This window comes from Grammomys surdaster, unplaced genomic scaffold, assembly GCF_004785775.1.
Source record: "Grammomys surdaster isolate TR1022 unplaced genomic scaffold, NIH_TR_1.0 126391, whole genome shotgun sequence".
Classification (NCBI taxonomy): Eukaryota; Metazoa; Chordata; class Mammalia; order Rodentia; family Muridae; genus Grammomys; species Grammomys surdaster.
The window spans coordinates 14578942-14596168 of NW_021621185.1; the positions used below are offsets into that span (position 1 = coordinate 14578942).

A 17227-nucleotide genomic window follows, 5' to 3' on the forward strand; every position below is an offset into this window, starting at 1 on the left:
GGCAGGTGGATAAGCAGGTGGATGGGCAGGTGGATGGGCAGGTGGATAGGCAGGTGGATGGGCAGGTGGATGGACAGATGGGCGGATGGAGGAAACACTAGTTAAAGATACCCAGAGCACAACTTGAGAAGGTGATGGGGGTCAGAGGGGACCGTGTGATGCTCTGTTGAGATGCAGAGCTGCAGTGGAGGCTGGAGACAATCTAAGCACAGCACAGAAGCAGCAGCCGGAGGGAGCAGGTCACAAGTCCCTCTAGGTGGGACTGCGCACAGTGGACGCTTACTCACAGCGATGTGACTCTCAGAACCAGGGAGATGAGGCTGACCATGACTGTCACTCAGGTTTGGTGCCAGCTCACCCCATACTAGGTACTAGTACCATTTCAAGTGAGGAAAGTCCAGACGCACAGAGCCTAAAACCTTCTATTCAAACTTCAACAGGCAGCAAGAAGCAAACCCTGATCTGGACACCTACAGTGCTGGCCAAAGGCTAAATTTTCCTAGCACGCAGCCCATCAGAAAGAAACGGCTGTGGACTCACACTAGTGAGACTGGCCTGGGGACAGCAGCCTGGAATGTGAATGTTGGTTGAGTCTGGAACTCTTTTTCACTCGTACCCAGGAATCTTCAGATACTGGTTCCAGTCTGAACAGAGTACTTTGCATTAATAAGATTTAACCATACAACAGAAAAGCAATCCGTAAACTAAGCCTCATCACACAGGCTGTAATCCCAGCTACTGTGGAGCTGAGCCGGGGGATTGGAAATTCAAGGTTAGCCTTAGCTACTGAGTGAATTCAAGGCCAATTTGGGTAACTTAGACCCCACTTCAAAATAGAAAATAAAAACAAGGCTGGAATATATAGAGCTCAGTGGAAGAGCATTGGTCCAGAATGCTCCAAGGCCCTGGGTTCAAGCCCAAGTTCTGGAGAAAAAAGGGGAATACAGTAAAATCTGTGACTAGATAAGCCATGTGCCCAGCACTGTGACTAACTTATGTGGGTAGCTTGAGCGTTCTGAAAATCACATTCATTCTTTCCAGAGAGCAGGGTAAGACTTAAGTGAAGCTACATGTGGTCAAGGTGACTCCGGGACACCGGGACATCTAAATCAGTAAGGGTGATCCAGGGAGACAGAGATGTGACTGGGTTAGCTGTAATCAGTGTATTCCAGCACGGGCCAGAGACTTTAAAAGTGGGACCATGGAGAGCAGAGCAGATTAGCAGCAACAGTTTAAAAGCACAAAGGTCCATAAAGCAGGTCTTAGGATGTGCAGGGTCCTAAACCTAGAGACCTGGGCTCAGGTTGACATCCAACTAAATAAAAAGTATTCGTTGGCTTTCCACCTTCCTGAACTACACAAGGAAAGAATTTCAACTGTGCTGCAGGAGAAGATGCTGTATGATCTCCTCGGGATACAGGCTTGGGAGGATCCTCCGTAGTCCTCATGGTGATGAAGTAAAGGTCGCACACCTTTACGCCAACCATGCTTTTCACTCTGTGTTCACCTCATGGCCTGTGGGCTCCATGCTGTAAACTCATTTAAGATATTATGAGTTGTTGTTTGAGACTTGATTATACATCTTAAGCATGAGGTTGCATGTGTCAGCATTGTGTCACAATGACACCAAGCATCAAGCGTCCAAAGGTAGACATGCTTGGTAGAAGTGTAAAGTTGAAAGCCAAGCCTAGGAGTAGCTGTCCTGGCTAAAAGCTGAGACAGGAGCTCCTGAAGGGCACCTGCTCACCCTGTCCTGATCCTGTCACCCTCTGGCTTGCCCATGTTCACATCCCTAGGCTGCACTGACTCTGCATCAGCTCCTCCCTCTGGAGACACTCACTGTAAAGCACAAAGAATTTCAAGTTCCCCATTACCCAACTACAGAGGAATGTAACAGCCTCTTCCTTTGCATAGTGGGTACAAGGTACTCATGGGAAAACAAAAGGAAGGACAAGAAGTTTGAAAATAGACCATGCAAAGTGATAGCATAGTATCTCTACACTTCCCAATACCTGTTCAATGCTTAGCAGTCACTCCTTAACTACGAGAGTTCTTGAAACTAAAAAGAGGATCAGCGTGTAGGAAACCTATGCTCCACACTCCCCTAGGAGCCTACAGGCCAGGTACTAATCTCTAGACACAATTAACCCTCAGACTCTAAGCACACTGCCTTGTGCCTTGCTGCCCCACCCCTATTTCTTGACTAAATGAGCACAAGTCCACTTGAGGACAGGAGGACTTAAACTGATGACCTGGAAAACCAGTTGAGCAGATGTGAAGTGAGAGGTACTAGGAGAAGGCAGAGCACAAAATGCAGATATATATTAAAACAAAAACGCTGGTTAGAGGCCAATGGTGGTAGTGACACCAAGTCACCGCAAAGGAAAGTATTCCTTCAGCTGCTTTCTGATGAAGGACTCTGAGTTTGAGACTTATGAAGAGTTAGCCTCTAGTCCTCAACAGCTGAACTTATTAGAATTTGGAAATACTGCTTTCTCCTTAACCCTGAAATTAGATAGTTCCCAAGCTTTCCTCTTTAAGCCTAAAAAAAAAAAAAAATCATCCTGGATAAAAACAAGCATCAGGGAGAGAGGTTCAGACAGAACTTTTCCAGAGGCATTGCTTTCTTTCTATTAGGGTTCTAGAAAGGTGACTAATGAAAATGGATCAGACAACAACAAAGACAGGAGGGAGAAAATCTACAAGGGCCTGCTTTTAACTCCGGTATTTATATCTTCCAGTTAAACAACGCCAACTGTCACTGCAATGATCCACAAGTTTCCTTCTAATATAAACCTTAGAGAAGCACCAGGAGAGGATGTGGTTCTTCCATGTAAAAAGTCTGATGCAACGAGTTGAAGACAACTTGTTTCTTAGTCGTTAATCCAAGGGAAGACTTAATTCAGAGACTTGGAGCTCAAGTTGATGACATCTGGGAGCAGAAGCAGGGAGAGGAATAGAAAGAAAAGGGCAGCAGGTAGCAGGAGCCAGGGGCTGAGCCAGCCAGGGCATGCATGAGTGTAAGGTTGGCTCCAGGTGTCACCAGGATGCTCTGCAGTGGTGAGAGCCCTGGTCCAAGCCTGGCCTGTGAAACAAGGACAAATGACATCATAGCACATGTCTGGCCATCATTTCCTTGGTGAGGATATGGCTGTACCCAGCAGTCCTCGGTCATGCTTCCAAGGTTCAAGAATGATTAAGGGAGAAGAGAGATGCTAAGGAGGAGTAGGAAGCCTTGCTCCCATAACACCGTGCCTTAGTTATGGTTTCACTGCTGTGAACACTCACCGTGACCAAGGCAACTCCTACAAAGGACAACATTTAACTGGGGCTGTCTCACAGATTCAGAGGTTCAGTCCATTATCATCAAGGTGGGAGCATGGCAGCATCCAGGCAGACATGGTGCTAGAGGAGCTGAGAGTTATACCTCTTGTTCCAAAGGCAGCTAGAAGACAGGCTTCCAGGCAGCTAGGATGAAAGTCTTAAAGCCCACACCCACAGAGACACACTTCTTCCAACAAGGCCACACCTACTCCAATAAGGCCACACCTCTAAATAGTACCAATCCCTGGGCCAAGCATATTCAAACCACCACACAGAAACCACCAACATCAGAAAATAATCACAAGAGTCTATCAAAGTAGTCAGATTCAATGTGCTAATTCTTATTTGAATTCTTAGTCAATAAGAAATTGACTTCACTTCCACTTTTCATTGCCAAAAGGTGAAGGGTTCTTAGCAGTTCTGTGGGAAAGTAACTTTTAGTACTTTAGTAGGAGTCATGGCCACTAAGGAGAAGAGAAAGTGTGGCCCTAAGAACACTGGTGTCTTAACTGCTAATGTCACAGCAGCTAATGGGTCCTATTATCAATGCCTCATCAATACTAAGAGAAGCCTGGAGAGCTAAGGAGGACTTTAAACGACACATGTAGAGACGGAGAGAGGACAAGGGGAATGTGGCAAGTACCTAATAAACCAAAGTTTTTCAATAAGAATAGATAAGAAAACCTGATTGCCTTTTTATCTGGCCCAGGGAAGGCAAAAATCAAAAAACAAAATGAAAAAGCTAAAACCAAAGCCACACCCCCCTAAAAAAACCTGAACAAACAAACACACAACAGCAAATCCCAGAGTGTCCTCAGGATTCACACACACAGAAAGTAAACACAAATTTCTCAGATAATAGCTTGAACTTAATATTTGAATCTGACAAGTAATTCGGTTCTGTGTAAGAACCCAATGCAGACTATTCACCCAGGTCACCAGTGAGAAAGCAGGCTGCACATCCTGCAACACACTCCTGCTCAGGTGGCCAGGCCGCTTCCCTTGGAGTCCTGTTTGATGTAGGATCTTTAAGAACTAAGAGGAAACAGGATGTCCCTGGTACTCACCCTGAGGGGTGAGAAAGATCAGATGAGAGCCACAGCAGGCTCAAATGCTGTAAGAATCAAGGTTGTCATCAGCCTATGAGTTTAGAAACCTAGGACCCCAGAGAAGCCAGAGTTGCTGGCCTATGTCAGTTAAGCGGAGTGCTCTGTATTTTATGTTGGCTCTTGCAATAGAAAAGGTAAGCTTGTGACAAAACCAAGCTTTATACTACTAGATACCTAGAGTCCCTTCGTTGTCAGGAATTGGTGGACAACTAGAAGTAATGGACACCTATTATGAAAAGGGAAGGAAGTACATAGCCCACGGACCATCCAGTTCAATGAGGTATGAGGCTATTTGCACGGCTGAAGCACTAGACAGCGAATCTGGTATTTAAAAAGAATTATTTCATTACCATCAGCATCTCAGGTTGAGACTAAATTTTATCTCCTTGGCCCGAATATCCCTGTCAGCTCCCACTTGCTGTGGAGAGGCTCAGGATCTTTGAGGTATGTTAATACCTTTGAGCAGTGGGACATCTTCCAAGCTGTCTATTAAGGAGGAATTTCTTAAAGCCTCAAGATGAGGGAAGGCTAGTCCTTTTTTTTTTTCTGGACAGCGATAGCTGGCACCATCTATATGCCTAAAACTGAGCAGTGCCCCAGCAGTTGTCAGAGGGACTTAGTGTTCCACCCCGTGCTAATCTAGAGTAGATATAAATCCTATGTGTTGAACAATGGAAAACAGACTTGGCATGAAAGAAATGTTTCTAGTGTGATATTTAGCAATAGAACCAAAAAGCATTGCCAGTGTCAACATGGTACTCTGTATCAGGAGTGGGGTTTCCTGTTTTATACCTTGAGCTTGCAATACTCCAAGAGTTGATTAGCTAGATGGAGAGGCTGAGGTGCGGGTTTGGGAGCACAGACTGTGCAGCCAGGAGGCACGGGTGGAGATCTGGGCACTGCCTGTTGCTTTCCATGTAATCACAGGAACAACATAACTCTGAGCCACAGTGTTCCCTTCTGTAGAGCTGGGCTAATGACTACATCTGCCTTCTCCCCTCAGAAGGGAAAAGCAGGGGCAATGGTTTATCCCTGAGAGCTTGGAGCAGTGACTGATGAATAGAGAATAGTAGAAGATTTGGAGACATTTGTAAAGTTACAAGGCTGTTACCAGAAAGTGCATCCCCATAAAGAGGCTACCTCCTAAAAAAGGAATTTAAAGAGGACTTCATAGAAGACCTGGCTCTCTGAGTCATAGCTAAAGCAACATCAAACCTCAAGCCGGCCTCTAGATGGTGCTAAAGCAGCCAATGCTTCCTCTTTTGTTCAGGCACCAGCATGCAGTTCCCCTGGAAACCATAGCACCTGCCTGTGGTAAAAATTGGGGGTAGGGTGGGGTGTAAATTCCTGGGCATCTTCAGGAGACGCAAGACAAGAAACACTCTTGCAGGGCAGAGAGGCCTGAGACACAGAGCGGCATCCTCACCCTGGAGAGAGCTTAGTGGTTAGGGATCTCTACACCAAGGCTGCCTCACATGTGGAAGGGCAGAGCCACTGGGAGCTGATGGTAGGCTGGGCACGTGGACGGAAAAGTACAGGAAGCAGACAGACGAAAACAGGAATGGGCATAGACAGAGGGACTGAGCTCTGGGATAGGACAGAGCTAGCCATTGGCCAAGAGCTGTCAGTAGAGGTGACAGCAGCTGCCTGTTCAGTTGTTTCTTACAAATTGCATTCTCCCATCCACACCAAAAACTGTGTGGCGCCTGTCCTGGCTCAACCCCTACTTCAGATCTAGAATAAAGGCTACATCTGAACTCTCTGTGCTCTGACTGGACACTGAATTCTGTGTTCTGCAGAGTGATGCCAAGAAATAAAAAAAAAATTGAAAAGAGGCTCCTACCACTGACAAAATAAGCAACAGTTGGGACAGGGGAGGAGGAAGGGAAGGAGGGAGGGAGGGAGGGAGGGAGGGAGGGAAGGACTGCAGTTGCGTCTGGGGGGAGGGGTGTCCTGATGCAGACATCCTGGAGCAAGCTTCCCAGTGCCGGCTTCCCTGACTAACTCAGGCACATTCCTGTTTCTAGCAGCAGGACACAGGGAGGCACTCTGGTCCTTTCCTTCCAGGGGAGGGAAGGGCTTCCATCTTCTCCTGTGATTTCACTTCAACACTTGAATTATGGAAAGGTTTGTTTTTCCTCCACAAGGAGGGGCCCTTCTCCTCAGCTTCCTACCATGGCTGTGATGGAGATCATGGGGGACGGCTGCAAGAACTCGTGTCTCAGTCTTGGGTCCTTTCCTGACGGATCTCTGGTTCATACTTATAGCAATCTCATTTTAATTACGTGATAAAACTTCAATGCTTCTACCGTGCTAGCTACCCGCAGGAGACCAATCACGTGTGCTCAGAAGCCACTGTGGTGGGCGCTGCAGATGAAGTGCAGCATTTCTACCGATTTCCTGAAGACCAGGAGGGCAGCAGAGGCCCTCTGAGGATTCAGCAGCTCTTCCAGTCAGCTGCAGAGCTGATGTTCTGTTTACCTGAGGTCAGGGTGCAGACACAAGGCTCCCTCCCCCAAGAGCAGCCATCTGTACCAGCCTCACTACATGAGTCACACCTCATGACATCATCCCCGTGACTCACAGGAAGAACTGCCATTATCTGGATTTTTCTAAGGGAAGAAGTCTAGAACCTGGAACAAAAGGTTTCCTGAGTCACAGAGGCAGCAAATCCCAGAGCAGGGGTCTCAATGTAAATCAGTCTTTCCTCTCCATCCCACCCTGTCTCTCAGGTACCCACCCACACCCTCAGTGATGATAGCCTTGTTAACACAGACTCATGCCTCCCACTGGAGTATTACCTCAGCTGTTAGGGAATGGGCTCTCTGTCTTGACCAGGGTGGGATTTCAGGGATTTGGTCACTACAGAGATCACTGAACTACACACTTAAGCTCAGCACCATTTATGTGACATCTCTCAGCTCAACGAAAAGGAAGAAACCATATAATTCCATATGAACTCAAAAGTCCTTCATTTTTCAGATAAATATGTCTTTCTGAGTTTGTCACAAAATTCACGTAAGAAGACTGAACTGAGAAACTTAATGGCTGGGTTATTTGAATGCAGCCAGCAAAATGGGCTCCGAAAAGAAGCCATGCCATGAATGGAGCCATCAGTCACCGTCATGGCCTCTAGCCAGGCCTGTTCAGCTGCTGTAAGCCGGCCTCTACTGCCCAGGCAGGTGCCATCCTTCCGAGACCTTACAGCTGTAACATGTGTGACCCTGCCCACACTTGGCCTGTTCTAACCCTGGAAAGTGGCACAAAAGGTTCCTTTGGCTCCCTACACCTTGACCCTACACCTTTGCTGTGGCTGCAGATACTCGGGAGAGTGGAGGGGGAAGAGCTGAGTCTGGTGTGGTATGCAGGTGGACCTGGGCGTTGGCTCCTCTGGCTGTGACAGGCACAGTGATTGGCTTGCCTCTTGTGGGCCTGTTAGTGGGATTTTGAAGAGGACTCTGCTGGCACTTCGGCCAGCTCACCTGACCCAGGTAACACCCGGCTTCTTGTGAGTCATTTTCAACTCCCACAGCTCCTGGGTTTCCAATATGGCTCTTCACTCAGCCTCTCCCAATGGGGTTATATAATCCTACAGGCAGTCTGCTTGGGGAGAGGGCAGGGCCATCCCAGATTCCCTGACAGGTCTACTTGCTCTACGATCTAGAGAGAGCTCCATGTGTGTGCATACAGAGTTCCTCACTGTGCCCCAGCAAACACCTTATATCGCCTTAGCCCTCAGGGCATATGGCTGGTGGCTTCCTCAAGTGGTGTCTTCTGCAGCTGACTGAGGGAGAAGCAACTCTGTCTCTTCCCCATGATGCAAGGACCAGACCCTGCCTGCCACTGTCTCTGACCCCTCCATATTGACTTCCCACTGGTGGGTGAGAAGGTCTGTGGTTGGGGTGCTTTCAGGAGCTCTTTCTTGTCCTTCATAGGTCTGCAGATTTTACAGCAATGTCGGCCACGCATGTGGCTGTTTTTCTTTGTATGTTGTCTGTACATCTTCCCTCCTTAGCTTCTAAATTCCAAGGCTTCTAGCCATAGTGTGCCAGGTGATAGTTTACCTGTGTAATGACTTGCAAGGGTAACAGAAATACAAAATCATTGAGAGTAATTGCTGGAGAGTTGGAATTACCTGTGCATGCTTTGAGACCCAGTGGCGGAGGACATTCAGGACTCGATTGGTGGCTGTTCTCCGTATGATGAACTCCTTGTCACATGTTCTCTCGTTGTTAAATCCTTCAGAAGAAAAGAAACACACACTGTAGTTAGGGCCAGTCCCTGGGGATTGGAAAAGGTCATTTATTTTGGGATTCTTGTTAATGAAACACAAAATGCTACATTGTGGCAGGGAGGGAAAGAGGCTTCAGACCTGTGAATTCTGCATACTTATTAACCTCTCGGGCCAGCCCACTGCAGGCACAGGTGCAATTACATGAATAATGCACACAGATTTATTAAAGGCCACCGAGGAAAGCTAGCATCCTGATAATGACACTTCCATTAATGCCTCTCACGATCCACATACAAAGCCAAGAGGGAACATTAACTAAAGGACTGTAGCCAGTGTGGATTATAGCTTTGCCACAGAGTGATCATGGAGCCATTCCTATTGGAAGATGGAGGTGGGCTTGCAGGTGAGATGGATACTCTATTGTTCATCTGCACACAAACAGTACAGCCAATGCTTGAAAAAGATGTACTTAAAAGTCACTGAAAGTATGGATTTCAAATGTTCTCACCTCAGAAAACTTGTAAGTACATGAAATGATAGCTCTGATGATAGATATTGTTCCACAGCATAAATATGTAAAAGCATCTCTTTTATAGTCCATAAATAGACACTTATGTTATTGTCGTTTGTCAGTTGAAAATAAAATAATTTGAAACAAAAAGATTGCCTGGTTTGAAGCAGCTGTCCCCAAGGTCTGTAAATTATATCATGTCTTTGGTGACTGGTCTCCAATGTCCCCCATGTATCTGTCTAATAGAATTGCTGTGACATTACACTTGCTAACTAACAAATGTTACGGGTTTATCACAGTTCCTTCACAACTTCAAGAGCTCAAATGTCAGCCATTACTATAATTCAGTATTTCTCTGGTGTCCTTTTGTGGGGTGGGCAAGTACAGTGATCTTTGGCTTTATGCGTACTGGGCAAAGTTTCTACCTCTAAACTCCATTCCCAGCTCTGGTCCAGTGTCTGTGAGTCCCAGCTCTGGTCCAGTGTCTGTGAGTCCCAGCTCTGGTCCAGTGTCTGTGAGTCCCTCTGTGCTGTCACGCCATAGCTTAAAGTCACTTTCCTGTTATCCATAAAACACTGGCGCCACTTTTAAAAATATTCTGTGGCCCAATGATAATTAAGCAATCTATGTCCTTTAAAAATGAATACATCTTGGGCTGGATGTAGCTTCATGGTGAACCACTTGGTGACTATGTTTAATACCCAGGGATCAAGCTCCAGAACCGCAATAGCCATAACTCTTCTTTGAAGGGCTGTCTACACTCATTGAATCTACTTCCTTGTCTCTTGCTATCTCCACTCATGGCTCCAAGCCTCTCACCCCCTCTCACCCATCACCAAGACAAGCTAATGTCATCAATAGGCTCCACGTCTGTACATCCAGGGAACAGTCTGCAATCACTCCCTCAGAAATGTATCTTTTAACCTATAACACATTATTCATGTATCTACATCTTTAGAGCTCATCTCCGAGTTCCAGACCCAGATGTGCAAACCCTCTTCACACTTCCCTGTTAGATATTTCAAACATACCATAAGTATAAAATGTTCAAAAAGAAAGTCTAAGGCCTTTCTCCAAACTCTGGTCTTGTTATCCCAGTAAAGAAACACCACCATTCATCATGCTGGTAAGCCTGGAACTTGTCTGTCTCTCCCCACATAATACAAGCAGCCCTAACTGGTCAATTCTGTTCTTGCCTCTTCAAGACTAGAATCCCAGGAGCCAAAAAGACCTTTTCAAGGGACAAATTGAATGTGTCAAACCGGTGTTTAAGGCCTTTCAATAGTTCTTGCAACAGACCTAGAAGTCCTCAACACCGACTACAGGGCTCTCATGGCTTATCTGCTTAGCCTTTTCTGGAACCACACATTTCTAACTTGTTTTCCATCTCTCCAGCTTTATTTCTTCATGATCCTTAGGCCTTTGCGCATACTGCTCAATACTGAAGCAAGTAACGAGCCCCCTTCAATCAGTGCAAACCACCATTCCTTCCAGAGTGAGGCCTTCTGGCCAAAGCAGGAGAAAATTCCTACTACATCTCACCATAACACATGCAGTCACTCCATGACACCTAGCGCACAACAGTAGACTTACCTGTGTGATTTTCTGAAAAATATCTTTATTTTCATGAAGATGAGGATTTGGTACATATTTTTTGCTGAGCATAGAGATTTCTGCAGTGTATGGCATATACAGTACAGTATATGTATTATTTATTCTTATTTTTTATTATTGGAGTATATGCATGTGTGTGTGCTGTATGCAATATGTGTGTGCATGTGTGGCATATGCTTGTGTGTGCATGCATGCACTGTGTGTGTGTGTGTGTGAACTTAATACATCTGTGTCTATGGCCAGAGGTTGGCATGGATGCCCTCCGCTATTACTTCCTGTCTTAGTTTTTAATCAGGGTCTCACAGAGAACCTTGACCTCAAGACTTGTCTAAAGCAGTGACTAGTGGGCCCCAGACCCAGTGACGAGACTGCAGATGTGTGCCATCATACCTGGCTGCTATGTGAGGTCTGGAGATCGGAACTCAGGCTAAATGTGTATTCAATGAATAAATGAAATTCCAAGTACTAAAATCATACTAAATATTCACTGAATCTGATATGAATGGAAGAACAATTGACCAACTGTCTGGAAGAATGGTCTTCAAAACTAACGAGTTAATTGAGGGGAAGCGTCTGTAAACTTGTGAGGAGTGAAGTCCCTTCTTTTTCTCCTCTTTAAATGTGGAATTGTCCAACTACAGCAGCTATCTAAACTTCTGTCAGGGAAGGTGATGGTGAGTTAGCTCCTGGCAGTCTAGATATGCCAGAAAGTTTTTAATCCCAGAACTCAGGAGGCAGGGCCAGGTGGACCCCTGAGTTTGAAGCTAGCGTGGTCTATGAGCAAGTTCTAGAATAGTCAGGGCCACACAGAGAAACCTTGTCAAGAAGGACAAAGATAGAGAGAGGAACACACAGACATACACACTAACACACACATACAGGTGGGGGGACAGAGAGAGACAGAAATAGAGAGACAGAGTCAGGGATAGGGACACAGAGATAGGAATAGAGACACAGAGTCAGGGATAGAGAGATAGAGAGACAGAGAGAGAGAACACTATTTCTGGTGAACTTGTGCTTGGAGCATAGCAGCGTTAGGATCAGTTCAATGATCCCAACCTAGGAAATGACTCAGAAAATGAACTAAGAAAACATCAACTCAGTGAGGTGTCATTTTCATGTCACACAAATGGACATAATCTTTCCTACAGCATCACTGGCACCAGTGTGATTGTTTTTATTATTATTCAGTATACTCTTAAATGTGTGTGTCTGACAAAAATTTGTAAAGGCTCGTACTCTGATCTGCATATGTTTTACAAGTGTGTCTCTGGGTTGCTGCCATGACCAGATATTCATATTTGTTGCTGCTCTGAGTCAGGCACTGTTCCAGGGGGATCATGAATGGCAATTTAACCCTGACACCCAAGGACAGTAAAGATTGTTGTTGATCACATGACCAGGCTCCAAGTGTAGACTTTTAAGTAATGTGGCTTCTTTTACAAGAAGAGCCACTGCATAGGAGAGATGTCATCTTCGCTTACAGACAATCAATAGAAGAAGAGAGGCATTGCAAACTGGCAAAGGTCCTGGCGCTCACAGTGTCTTTGAACTTAGATCTATCCAGAGCACTGTTAAACAGTTCTAGTTGCCCAGAGCCAGAGTCTTAGTCTTAGGTTTCCTTCACAAATCTGTAAACCAACTTATTTAATAATGTTTTCATGTTAGTTATTTGAAAAGTCCAGTCACTGTATTTTGATTATTCTCCATTCCTCCCCTTAACTTTCCAGATCCATCTGCCTTCAATGTGTTCTCTGTTCTCCCTCTCTGTCTCCCCTCCCCTCCCCTCCCCGTTCTCTCTGTTCCTCTCCTTTTCTGTCTCCCTCTCCATACTCCTGGGTATGGGGCCATCCCCTGAAGTGTGGGTGACCTACTAGAATCATCACCATTAAAGAAGACCGGCTCTTTCTTCTCCTCCTTCATCCTAGAACACTGATGACTAATTTTTCAAGATCACATTTGACCCAGTTTTGAGGGCAGAGACTGTTGATTACAGTGAGTGGGAGTCATTTGGTTAGAAAAATAACTTTTCAGCATAAAACCAGCTTCTTGGTCATAAGGTCCTCTGAAAAGTCTGCAGCATACTGTAGTAACCCTGGAGAAGGACTGGATGGAGGATGGAAGGGTTCACTAGGGAGCTATGAGAAGGAATATGTTCAACACACTACAGAAACTTATATGAAAAGTCCTGTAATTCAGTGCCATTAACAGTACACAAGAGAAAGACAAAAGCAAACCAAACATAATATGCTCTTTTTTCCAAGTCATTATATCTCTACATGGAAATTATATGGACCAATGTTTTGTTGGCCTTTGGTTTGTTTCTTTAATATTTTTAAAACTTCATATGACCTGTTAATGGGGACTGAGACCAGTTTAGTGCACTGTGACTAGAATTAAAGAAATGAAGAAGATGAGGCCATCTGTATGTGTTGTCCATAGTGGTGATGAGTACTCTTTGGAGAACTTGTGTGCATGTGTGTGTGCATGTGCGTGTGTGTTTAAGTATATATGTGTGCGTATGCGTATTGAGCATGAGTGCATACGTATATATTTATGTATGTGTAGGAGTGTATTGTGCATATGTGTGTAGGTATGTGCATTGTATGTGTGAGAGCAAGTGTGTGAGCCTGCATGTGCATCTATACATGTGTATACATACATACATGTATGTGTCTATATGTGAACATATGTGGGCACATGTGTATATGAATTTATGTGTTCTTGTGTGTATGCATATGTGTATGTATGTATGATGTGAGTGTGAGCCTGTGTGTTAGGTACGCATGTGTGTGCATATGTGTGCACATGTGTGTGTACATGCATGTCTGTATCATGAGTCATAACATATAACTCCTAGAGTGGGTGAAATGAGATGTGAAAGCAGGTGATAGGACTGGCTGATCAGTAGGTCTATGTTTAAATATCTGCATTAACTTTCAGAAGCCACGGAAGGTTGGGTCCATGCCATACCCGAGACAGCAGGGCATCTTCTCCTGTCATCTTTGTTCTGTTGACATCAACATTACAGCCTTCTCTTGTGGGTTTCTTACGCATGCCCACTCTCTCCAAAACTCCCCCACAGTAGTCTTCCAAGACAACTGGGAATAAAAGGGGCTGTTGGTTCCTTCCTTGCTCTCTTTCCTCTCTGACTCTCTTCTCTCCCTGATCCCTTTCTCCCTCTCACCCTTCCTCACTCTCTATGTGTTCCTAGCCTCCTCCTCCTCTTTCCCCTCTTCCTCTTCCTTTTGTCTGTCTGTCTGTCTGTCTGTCTGTCTGTCTGTCTGTCTCCACTCCCTTCTCAACTCCCCTTCCTATGCTCCAAATAAACTCTATTTCATACTATATCCATCATATGGCTGGTACCTCAGGGGGAGGAGATGCCTCAGCATGGGTCTGCCAAGGCACCCTCCCCACTTCACCACCTGGCTCTATCAAACATATCCTGTTTCCTTTTTATAAAACACAACATACCACAGCTCTACCTGTGAACCATAGCTTTAGCTCCCATACAGCACAGATATGACCTTACATTTTGCTGACAAACCACATTGTCCTTCTTCTATGAGATCCTTCTAAAGCAGGCCTGCAGAAGGTAAGGTGTCAATCAAAGCATAGCTTTATAATACAAAGGGGCAGCTTCTAGATGTCTGGTAAGAACACACAAACGGAATGGTAAGCATACAGCAGACTGAGGCTTGTCTGACTTTTTTTTTAAACCCTTGTTTAAGTGTATTCTTATCCTTCAGTTTTTAAATCCTGACTTGGGTTAATCTGAGGTCCCTCTCCACCATGTGCCATTAACTGTAGCAATGTTGGAACAGGGTCAAGAATGTGTAATGATTCTGAGTGCTTGTGAGAAAACTTCAAGAAAATTAGAATCTTGTGAGCTCTGTTTCTTCAAAACACAAAACTGGTCTTAGAGTGTGCTTTTTGTGCCCCTTCCAGGTGTACTGGATAGAAGTGAGTTTACTTCAGATCATTCACCACAACTGGCTATTGGTATTTGTTGATATGCCTCCGTGGAGAAACACGTTTTCACCATTTGCAGCCTGCCTGCCATAGGCCGCTTGTCCTTGTGCTTGGACACTAATCATGTGACTTTTCTTACCACCCAGAGGATAAACTGTCTGATGCTCTGAATAAAGTTGGCTGCTGCATGGGACTTCAGTCTGCCTCATGTATCAGCTCCACTCCCCCAGGTCCCACCGTCTCTAGAATGGTAGACATAGCAAGAACAAACTGAGGAAAAGAACCTCAGCAGATCTGACATTATCTGTGATTAAAAAAAAAATGCATGCAGTATGTGGGAATCAATGTATCGTTGCCTTCATCTCTCAAGAAAATCAGTAACAAAAGCTGTCAACTGAATTGCTTTTATGGATTTTTTTTGAAAAATAAATGCTTTAACATTCCCAAAGGAGGGACTATACATTGAGTTTAAAGTGGATTAAAAAATCTTTTAAAATTAATTTAAAATCTTTTAGTATTACATCTTTTGCTTTTAATGAGTCTACAAATGTATTCCTCATTTTTTTATATAGATAAGGAAACCAAGGCTTACAGAAAAGTCCATGAGCCATCAGTCAGTAGAATGAGAAGATTATGACACCAGTTATTCCCACTGACACATCCCTCCTAGGTGCCTGTTCATAAGGAACTGACATTGGTTCCAGCTGGGAGCTGTCGTTTCCAGAATGGGCACAGACAGGAGGGGCTGTGTACATGCACATTTGTTTCCATTGCACTAACTCCTGGTCCCCTGGCCACAATGCAGACCCTGGATTAATGGCTGCTGGAAGTACATACATGGGACAAACCAATGCTCTCACTGTAGAAATAAAATTTTCTTCTTGGAAGGCAGGCTTAGACACTTCAGAATCCTTAAATCCAATGACTCCAACAGCTTTGGACTCCCTACTTATCCCCAAAGACAATGGGCTAACCTGCATGGGGCCTCCTCACTCCATTCCCACATGCTCAGTAGACCTCATCACCTGGCCTGAAGATTGCCAGCCTCTCTAGTAGGACACAGGAGAGACCTTAATTCTCCTCCTTTTTTGGGGGGGGTGTTCGATTCAGGATTTCTCTGTAAATCCAGGGCTATTCCAGAACTCACTCTGTAGACCAGGCCAGCCTTAAACTCAGAGATTCACCTGCCTCTGCCTCCCACATGCTGGAATTAAAGGTGTGCACCATCACCAACTGGCTTTAGTTCTCCTTCCTTTAACATCTCCAGTTCCATCCCCAGTCTTGTCCCTCACCTATTGGTACTGTAGGAAGACATAGCCAGAAGTATGACTTGGAAGGGGATCTTTGAGTGTATCACACTAGGAAAAGTCCATTTTCCTTCCAGTATCTCAGCTTCCTCTATACATAAGACAAGCTGTTCAGATGCCTCTGAGGTCTCCTCCTTTTCTCTGACTAGAGCCCAGCATCTGCCCATGGGTCTGTATTCTCCTTCCCTTTTCTTCTAGCTCTGCTCTTCTTGTAGCACCTCAGTCTCCACAGATCCCTTCCATCTGCTTATGGACGCCCCCAATTTCTGTGACTCCTTCATGGGTGACAGTGACATATGTGTGTTTCTTGATCACCCTAGGCCCTCTTAAAGACATTGTAGGAAGACATTTAGGTACTTAGGCAGGGGGTATATCTAAGACAGCCAAGCAATACTAATTCCATACATCCAGCTATATCCATGGGATTATATAGGGCCCCTTAGTACAAAAAGACCAAAATCACATCTCTTGTGTGTAAAGTTCAAAGACAATGAGATTTGTAGGACAGTATCAGGTCAGGGTATAAGGCAGGATGATGCACCTCCTGAGGCTCAAGACAGGAAGCAAAGAGATATTTGAACTGGATAAGACCCAGCAATGTGGAAGCTGTTTCTTAAATACCCAAGCAAGTTAATTGAGGTCCACCCTATGCATGTAAGTTGGCTTTGAAGAGAGGCATAACACCAGATATGGACTTGGGATGCTGGGTTATATTTCTATCTCCTTTCAAACAGATGGCCTTATCCACATTAGGTCTCAGCCAGTTTATTTAATTACTTTTATTTTAAAGATGTTTTGTTTATTCACTTGGCCAGTTTTATTTATTGGAAGACCATGGCATTTCCTCAGTCAGGAGGTCCCCGAACCTCACTGCTTTGGAATTACCACACTTCTTCCCATTCCCTCATCCCCAGGGGCTGTAACCGCAAGATACTGTGACGTGCTTTCAGCATAGCTGCTGAGAACTCTGAAGACATGCTTGCACATAGCTGAGAAGCCTACAACCTCAGAGAAACTCCCTCCACGCAAGGGCAGGGTCACACTGGCCTCATCCTCAGGCTGCTCCCCCATTCTGTTTAGCTGCAGGTTGGCTGTGGCCATCTTCCATGTATCCAAGAGTGCTACAGACCATATCAGGCACAGACGTATATCATTT

General features: G+C 45.1%; 1 protein-coding gene across 2 annotated transcripts in view; it reads right to left on the reverse strand.

The window, feature by feature from the left end:
• Rasgrf2 (Ras protein specific guanine nucleotide releasing factor 2) overlaps positions 1 to 17227 on the reverse strand; it is a 221661-nt gene that overhangs the window by 33879 nt on the left and 170555 nt on the right. For both annotated transcript variants that reach the window (XM_028760160.1, XM_028760159.1), the window contains exon 18: positions 8569 to 8672. In XM_028760160.1, coding sequence (XP_028615993.1) covers positions 8569 to 8672 — 104 coding nt within the window. The remainder of the gene's footprint in view (positions 1 to 8568; positions 8673 to 17227) is intronic.